The sequence below is a fragment of the Oculina patagonica genome, unplaced genomic scaffold (assembly GCF_052425735.1).
Source record: "Oculina patagonica isolate OP01 unplaced genomic scaffold, crgOcupat unplaced120, whole genome shotgun sequence".
In the NCBI taxonomy this organism is placed as follows: domain Eukaryota; kingdom Metazoa; phylum Cnidaria; class Anthozoa; order Scleractinia; family Oculinidae; genus Oculina; species Oculina patagonica.
The window spans coordinates 726-10,000 of NW_027557194.1; the positions used below are offsets into that span (position 1 = coordinate 726).

A 9,275-nucleotide genomic window follows, 5' to 3' on the forward strand; every position below is an offset into this window, starting at 1 on the left:
TCAACACCACATATAACTTCCCAACCAATCATTTTAATAATCTTGGAGATGAAATAGAAAACGCGAACAAATGTCGCCATACACCGGACTGTCTTTTAGTTTTGTAATGACCCTGTGTTGTGCAGTGGGAAGAAAATCATTCGTTTCAATTTGCAGACGAAACAAAAAACAGAAGAACCCTGAGTGAGCTACTGTTTAGTGCTACACTGCAATCGATCAATGTTTGCAGGTGGTATATCGCCTTCAGAAAGATATTATTCGATTTGATTTGTCCTATACTTAGGCGTAAATATTTGAATGTTTTGTGAGCTGTTTGTTTTTGCCAATCAAACTTGACTGGTAGCGTGGATAATGTAAACTAGTTAAATCGATGGCAGGACTGATTACTTGTCAACTTGCCATTTCAGGTGAAATCCCGTGAAATTTACCTAGACGTCTGCAACCAGAAATGGCAGCTAACCGACTCTTTATTCCGTTTTTTTTTGTTTTCACCCACTACGCACTGAAGTCATACTGTTACTTCCACGATTAGTTAAAAAATGTTAAAAAGTGTTATTATCAGTTTCCTGCAAGTAATAGCGTTCAGGACACTTGCTGCTGAAATTAACATTGAAGATTGTTTAAATTTTTTTCCTAACAAGTACACGGTAGATTTGTTCTTCTATATCGTCCCGATTTAAATCTCCCTTCTCGTGCTCCCTAAGTCCACAACTGGTTTCTTCGACTTGTAATTACACCACGAAACAGATCACAAAAAATTGCAGGAAAAGCAGAAGAAAAGCCGTTAAAACTCCATCCATTTCTACTAGCTTGGTGCAAGTAACGGAAACGTAGACCATTAACAACAGAAGTGTCTCAGTGCTTTGCAATCACCATGGAACAAATAATAGACGATACAAGAAGCCTGCCGAAGGCTGCCATACAAACCATTGTATCATCAGTCACTACACTTCTGTCACTACTGGGAAATGCGCTTGTTTGTATCGCTTTCTACCGAAACAGAAGACTAAGAACTATTACCAATTTTTACGTCTTGTCACTGGCAGTAATAGACGTAACAATGGCTACTTTTCATCTTCCTTTTCAAGCAATCGCCTCAGGTCTGCGCAGATGGCCATTTGGTTTCAAAATGTGTCAATTCACTGGTTTCTTTGTGCAGTATTGGGCTCAAATATCGCTCTGTATTTTGGCGCTCGCATCAATAAATCGATATGTTTGCGTTGTAAAGCCAGATAGATACCCCGTATTTTTCACCAAAAAGAAAACTATCACTTCGATTCTTGTCGTATGGATTGTTTTGTTTGTCCAGAACTTAATTCTGGTCTTCGCCATACCAGTCGTATACCAATGGCATCCAAACACTTTATACTGCCAAGCAACGTCTCTTGATGAACGAATAGAGAGAGTTACCTATGTCTTCTACGGATGCTTTTTCGTCTTCCTTATGTTAATAGTTGTGTTTTGTTATTGCAGTGTTTATCGGGTTGTCAGGCATCACAACGCTGTCGTTGTTCCTTCTCTACAACGATTAGAAAACTGCCCTGGGACAGGACGTGCACAAGAGATGAAGACCTCTCGAGTGCTTTTTGCTACTGTTCTGGGATTTTCTGTATGCTGGAGTCCACTGATTGTCACGTTTTTCTTAACATTTGGTTTTCAGGTGTCTATTCCCTCCTCTGCACACTCGATTTATCCAATATTCTCCACTTTCTCTGCGTGGATTAATCCAATAATTTATGGTGTCATGAATCGTGCCATGCGGAAGGAGTTTCGAAACATATTGTTTTGCCGAAAAGAGGAATAGACTGATGAAAACGTTAAACGATTATTCAAATATTTGCCCTCAAAAATAAATATTGTTGTCTACCAAAATGTAAATTGTAATGGACAGATCAGCAGCGAAATAAAAGACCTCACATTTTTCTCCAAAGGGCGAGTTTTCATTCCTTGGGTCCATTTTAGTCAGGTTTTAGTGGACAAAGTGTAGTTGCAACCGACGATTAGGTTTGTAGTTTGCATTTCGAGCAAACAACAGACCTAATCTGGACTTGGAGCTAAATTGCAACTCGTCAGTTTTACACTCGATGAAACAGACAAAGTGCCTTGCTTCTCTGCGACGACAAAAGCAAAGAACGTTCACCTTTATTCAGGAAGTGAGATTCTATCCTAAAAACAATGAACTAATTTCTCGCCTTACGTAGACGAAGAAACCACTCATTTTACTCAGTTTCAATCAAGCAGACCGTTTATAAAAAAAAATCCATCGATGCAAAGATTAAATATTTTGTTTTTTTAGGCCATTTTGGTAGTGTTTTTGAGAACTTGTTGTTACGTTGATTTTGCCAACAAAAATTTCAAAAGTTTGTAATAGTGACTTCTGATAACGGCGTTTACAAAATGTTTTCTTCTTGCGAGGAAAGCAGCTGCTAGTCTTCTTGCATATATTTTATGTTCTTCAAACTTAATGGTTACACAAAACCTTCTGCCACAGTGGCAGATCGACGGAGCAAGTGAAAAATAGCACGGGGTCCGGCTGATTTGCGTACCCACATTTCCCCCCCCCCCCCCCCAGTCAAAGGGTAGAAGAACGAAATCGTCATTTTTAACAAATGCATTGCCTTCTCAAAAATAGATGACTGGTATTTTCTTTAGTACATTCTCGGCAAAAATATTGTGGAGCATATACAAAGAAAGCTAGAATGGGCGCTTTATTTTGCTGATATTTTATTCATGTTCGAGATAAGGAGTAACGATACAGGGAAAGAGATCATTCGAAATAGTCGAGTGCCACTAAGAAAGCTGGCCAGAGCAAATGTAAAGCCGTTTTTTGGACAGATTCAAGATAAAAGGTTTACCTCGACATCGGGAAAAATTCATGCAAAGTAGTCATTGCTCGAGTTATCTGTGATATACCAGACAATCAACTGTACCTTATTGATAGATTGTTAGTTGATCCTGATCTCTTTTATGCTTGTTCTAGTTCTTTAGCCGTCCCAGCCACCAGTACACAAACTAAGACGTATTATTAGCTCACTACTACTAGAAAGCTAAATGTCTGTTACAGAAAAATGTGAATGATTTTGACATTTAAAATTGCAAGAACCCCTTTCAAACTTTCTACTTTGACGTGTAATTTAAAAAGAAAAAATTGAAAACTAAAAAAAAAATACACTAAAAAAAATTAAAAATTAAAACGTTTAGAAAAAATTGGATTTGTTTTAACCCAGGAACATGAGATAACTGCTACAGAAAAAATAAACATGGCATTAAGGACAAAAATTACTGCCAGCGTTAGAAGAACTAATTTCGCTTGATAACTCTGTGAAACCCACAGTTATTAGCTTTAAGCACCTTGACATCACAAAGTTAATCAATCTCGTAAGAGTTTGGCATATGTCATATAAGACCTTTCCTCTCAAACTTAACAAAGTGATCGTTCGGTGCTTGATTTCGGTAAATGATATAAATTGAAACCAAATATTGCCTTTTGGTCATGAGTTCTTTTTGTCTTGCCAAAGTAGTTATGTACAGGCAGGCATTGTACAGCGCGAGCTGAGTGACAAAACTAAAAATTCAAGATTAACATTGAAAAAATGGGTTGCACTGAAGAGACTCCGTACCTTTAATTTCCATCGTTTTAGTTCATCGTGTCCTGGTAACTGATTAATTGACAAAACTGGTTTACTCAGTCAAACTACTGGTAAAAATTTTCAGATAGTTCACAAATGCATGCAGGTAAGCATTTCTTGGCTTGATCGCGGTGAAACTTCTCAGCATTTTTTCGTTTTGTTTCCGGGATTTTATTTGCGATACAGTGCAAGCATTGTAGTGTATCTGGTGTGTTACATTTAGGCCAGCATTAGAGTACACCCGGGATGCGAAGAGTGTGTAGTGAGCGGGAAAGCATGTACTGTGTGTACTGTCGTGTGTTATGTTATCAAAATCAGCTGCTAGCCTTTGTGGCTTGCTTTTCTGGCCCTTGAACACTACAAGCATGGACAAGGATAAACAAAATATTTGCTGAATGGGAATACATTTCCATTTCTCTCTACTAAACGAGTTTTCTTACTTCCTTTGTGCTCCGCCCCGAACAAAATCGCGCCGACATGGCCGCATTAGTAATACAGCAGGATACTGGTAAACTAAATCGAAATCAATTGAACAGTGAAAACGATAAGCTTATCTTTGAATAGCCTGCGAATACAGCCGCCTCTCATTCGCTCCCGCTATTACGTGCGAAAGGGAGCAAATGAGAGGCGGCTCGGTATTCGCAGGCTAATCTTTGAAGTACTGAAGGGATTTTCTTGCCGTTTAAACGCGGTCAAGCTGTTGGCATGCGTTTCACAATATTTCGGCAAACCGTCAATGTGACATACGCAAAGTAGAAAATCCATTGTTTCATCATCGAGAAAAAATAAAAGACAGTTTCTCGTGCTGACTACGTGTTACTTGTTCTAATCCTAAATTTCAACTTCAGTTCAGGGATGATTATCTTCGCAACTGAATCAGACAACTGACATATACTACAAGAAAGATCGAGGTAAAAAAGCGGGGTTCTTTTTCTTTGGTAAATTTCTATCTCGCTGGTTTTGTCTGACCGCATATAATATTTAAGTTGCCAAAAACGAGTACTTCAAGGTTTTTTTTCGATGCCTAGCTGTGGAAATCCAAGATGTCCACGGGAACTTTTTTTCTTAGTCACACAAGTTGAATAAACGTAAATTGTATACTCAGAAAGCTGGGTACATATATTTTTTTTATCTCAGTATGATCATGTTCTGCAAACCTTACATGCAACGAGTTCCAATTTGCATATTTTTACTGAACTGTCGTACAGTTGTGGCCACGATGCTCGACTTCAAGGCTTTGACAAATGACACGTAAAGCACTTTCGAGGACATTCTAATAATGAAACTGTCCTATCAAAGAAATGTTGATTTTTTGTAATATGAAATAACAAAGATCTCGAAAAATCATTTTATGGGCACTTATTTACTGACGACGGAATATCCCATGGAGAAAAGCTAGCAAGAGAACAAAAGTGATCAAATTAAATTTTTCCTTCGTGACTTCAACTTTAATTAAAACAATTAATACAGGGGTGGATTTCCAAAACATAATTACATAGCAAAGGACATCTATTTCGCAAGACTTTTCTCAAACAGCGTTTGTCTGATAACTTTGTTTAATTTTCATAATCTCATACCAAAGTGATGCACATAGAAAGTGTGTTATAACTTTAATTGAAGAACACTTTGTTGAGATAAACACAATACAGAAGTTTTCTGATTGGTTAAATACGAGTAACTTGGAAGAGAACTTGAAAGTGATAACATATAAAAAACCACCTTTCATGTTTGATACATTAAAGTACTACGGAAGAGAATCGCATCCAAAAAGCCGATTAACTTTTGTATTATTCTTGAAAACGGAATTTTTGATTCTTCCTTCAAAAGTGACATGCCCGAAACAAAAAAAAATGAGGTATAATGAAGGAAGGATGTGTTGAAAGCAGTCATGTCGCAACCCAGAGAAGATACAAGAAGCCTGCCAACGGTCGCCGTACACACTTCCATTTTGGTTCTAACGATAGCTCTGTCACTCGCGGGAAACACGCTTGTTTGTCTGGCTTTCTACCGAAATAGGAGACTACGCACAATCACCAATTTCTACGTGCTTTCTCTGTCTATAATCGGCTTACTTATTGCCACGTTTGCATTTCCTTTTACCGCAATCGCCTCGGTATTGCGCCAGTGGCCATTCAATGACAACTTCTGCCAGTTCAACGGCTTTCTTAGTTACTATATCGCTGGAGTGTCCCTTGGCACATTGGCGCTGACGGCCGTTAATCGCTATTTTTGCGTAGTTAAACCTCAGCTTTACCCCATACTCTTCACAAAGAAGAAAACAGTCTTTTCGATCGCCTTCGTGTGGCTATTTACATTGTCCGCAGGATTAACAGTTACGCTAGTGACACCTATTTCATTCGCGTGGCATCCTGAAAATTTATTCTGTCCAATGACAGGGCTTAGAGTCGACGATAGTAAGGTTATAGCGTCCGTGTTTGTAGCTGTCTTTATTGTTTTTCCCATGTGCGTAATCCTGTTTTGTTATGGAAGCGTTTATCGCGCCATTAGACGACATAACGTTGCCGTCAATCCCTCTCTGCAAGAAGCAACCAGCCAAGGGACAGTAAGCGCACACGAGATCCAAGCATCTCGCGTTCTCCTGGCTGCAGTTATAGGATTTTGCGTTTGTTGGACACCTGCAATAATTATAAGCATTTTAAAAAGGGTTACACAGCTTCAAACGCCGTCATTGTGGCTGTCTTTTTACACACTGTTTGCTGCTTCGAGCTCGTGGATAAACCCAATAATATACGGCGTCATGAACAGAGCCATGAGGAAGGAATTTCTTAAATTACTACGATGTCAGAGTCAAAACTGAACGCGATATTATGATCGGCAAGTTTCTAAATGAAGACTGAAATTATGCAGTAAATTAACATAACTTATGAGTTGCTTCTTGTAGCCGGCAGTAAATTCTGAGGATCCGGTAAATCTGTACAACACAACACTATCCAAGATACTGGATGGTCATGCACTACTGGTGACAAAGACCATCAAAGTCCGTCGTCTTGTACCGTGGTATGATGATGATATCAGGGATGCTAGGAGAGAGCGACGGAGGGCTGAACGCAGATGGCGTCGCACAAAGAATTCGTCTGATCTAGCCATTTTCAAAGAAAAAAAGGAGCTATGCTACTTTTCTCATGAACACCAACGTCATCAATAAAAAGAGCTCAAAACAAAGAGGTCTCTTCAATTCCACTAGAAAATTGTTGACGCAGGAGAATGAAGTTTTCTTCCCGCCTCTCAAAGATAAACTTCAATTGGTTAACTAAGAACCAATTATAAAAAAACATTTTGTTATAACTGTAACAGTCCTTTCGATCGTGTTCGTGTGGGCATTTACACTGACTGCAGGCTTAACAGTTACGCTAGTTTCTTTTCGTTTTGTTAGAAGCGATTTTTGTTGCAATAAAAAAGGTAAGAAACTTTAGACGCCTGAAAAAGGAAAAAGTTGAAGTTCAAATACCGTTGTAAAAATTTGGTTCAAAAATCGACCCTTTCCCAGCAACTTATCTTAGTTGTAGCTAATTTTTCAAATAGTAATGGATGTTTCTATTATGTTTTCCTATCTCCTTTCTACTTCAAATTATTTACAACTGACACAATTTATAAAGCCAGGTCTAGAATTGAAACCTCCTAAGGGGTAAACTGGCGGTATTGCTTCAGGTTGAATTTGTTCAAGCCTCCTCATGTTAAGATTTCTTCTATAAGTTTGTTTTTTATGACCCACGCGTTGTAAATAAAAAAAAAAACAGTAAAACATACATCCAATTGAAATTCCATTTAGTAAACAGCGCAACTTGGCAACTAAAACATTTAGACGTCTCGACAGTTTTTTCCAGGACTGTACCTAACATCGGTCTAAGTATTTGTATCGGATTGATGCAAATATTATACCGATTTCTGGCCTAAGATTGAAGTTAAACTTGATTTTGGCTTGATGTTTAACAAATAGGCCATTTCCGAGTTACCCTTTGCCTCTGTTTCAAAGCGAGTCTACGTGCGAAACCATTCAAATGAAAATGAGTTTAATTTGCATGAAAATGGACCTGTAGGTGAAACTCATTTTTATATGAATGGTTTCGCACGTAGACTCGTTTTGAGACAGAGGCAAAGGGTAACTCGGAAATGGCGTATTGAATGCTGTGTTAATTTTCTACTTAGCGACATAGAGAACGAGATATTTCTTGAGTTCACTTCTGTTCAAACTTTAGATTAATTTTATAGTTTTTTGTTCGGTTTGATTTTAAACTGGTTCTCCGCGCATGCTTGACAATGCAGACAATTTTATTTCAAAGCTCTATTAACATCATTTATTCACTGAAACCTTTTCACATCTAGAGTGTTATTTCAGTGTTTAATCACACACTCGCAAACCACAGTTTCTATGAAAGAAGAGAGTTATCTCAGTTACCGTTTTGTCATTGGCATCTTAGTAATTTCAAACATTCGTTCCTCGTGGCTCTATTCATGACGCTGTATGTAACTGGGCTGATCCAAAAGCCGAACGCAGGAGATAGTCCGTAAAGGGACTGCCAAAATAGTGGCATGGAAAGCTGTGCAATTCTCTTTAAACAGCTTATAACTATTGACGGAATCCAACAAAAGCACAATCTTATAACTGCGGCCAGGAGAACGCGAGATGCTTGGATCTCGTGTGCAATTACCGTTCCTTGACTTGTTGTTCCTAGTAGGGAGGGATTAACGGCAACGTTATGTCGTCTAATGACGCCATTAACGCTTCCGTAACAAAATAAGATTAAACACATGGGAAGACCAATGAAGAATGTTACGTACATGGGCATTAAAACCTCATAATTGCTACTGACTTCACAAATAAATATTCAGGATGCCACGCGAATGAAATGGGTGTAACCAGCGCCTACGCAAATTTCCGTTTCATAAACGGTCGATGCCATTTTTACCGGTCGATGCCATTCCAACTAACGGTCGATGCCTTTTTAACGGTCGTTGCCAACGTTGCTCTTGAGGGATGACGGGAAAAAACGCAAAAAACCTAATATTCTGTTCCAGGGATCCATTTCTACATTCTTCGATGTAATTAAAGAAGACTAAACTTCCTGAAGATATCGATTATCAAGTGAAAAACATAGAAAGAAACCGCAAACGACCTTTGTAGAGTTAGACACCTCTATAGCTCTGTAACAGAACCTATGAATGCCATTTGTCCATTTGCATGTTTTTCAAACATGGTAATGATGGTTGAAATTGCGTGACAAAGGGTAGAAGCTTTTTATACGTTCTCTGTATCTGTGTTTTTCTGTCCGCATAGATGACTTCCGAGAGCATTTTTTCCACCATTTTCTTTGTATAACCCCTGAAAGGGTAATCACCACAAGCAGATGTACGAATTGCGCCAGCAACTATAGTACAGAGAGCCAAATACCGGCAAGGTATGTGATCAATATGGAGGCTCAAAATCATGGTCTTGCCTGAACTAAACCACATAGTGGTATGTACAACGCGCATAACAGTCAACAGACTTGCGCGTGTGAGGTTTCAAATCTACATTTCATGTAGTGCCAACGTAATGCAACGAACAAGGGAGGTAAAACCTAAATTTCGAGCTCAAAAGAAAAAGCGCTCGATCAAAATTATGCAAGAAGCACAACCATTACAACA

General features: G+C 38.6%; 2 protein-coding genes across 2 annotated transcripts; both read left to right on the top strand.

Moving 5' to 3' along the window:
- Positions 1-253: 253 nt before the first annotated feature.
- On the top strand, positions 254-1,902 carry LOC144639701 (melatonin receptor type 1A-like). The gene has a single exon (XM_078499008.1). It carries the CDS (start codon positions 875-877, stop codon positions 1,802-1,804), a length of 930 nt encoding a protein of 309 aa, XP_078355134.1. The 5' UTR covers positions 254-874; the 3' UTR covers positions 1,805-1,902.
- A 3,615-nt stretch (positions 1,903-5,517) lies between these two features.
- Positions 5,518-6,447, top strand: LOC144639700 (histamine H2 receptor-like). The gene has a single exon (XM_078499007.1). The coding sequence runs from the start codon at positions 5,518-5,520 to the stop codon at positions 6,445-6,447; it is 930 nt and encodes a 309-aa protein (XP_078355133.1).
- Positions 6,448-9,275: the final 2,828 nt, after the last annotated feature.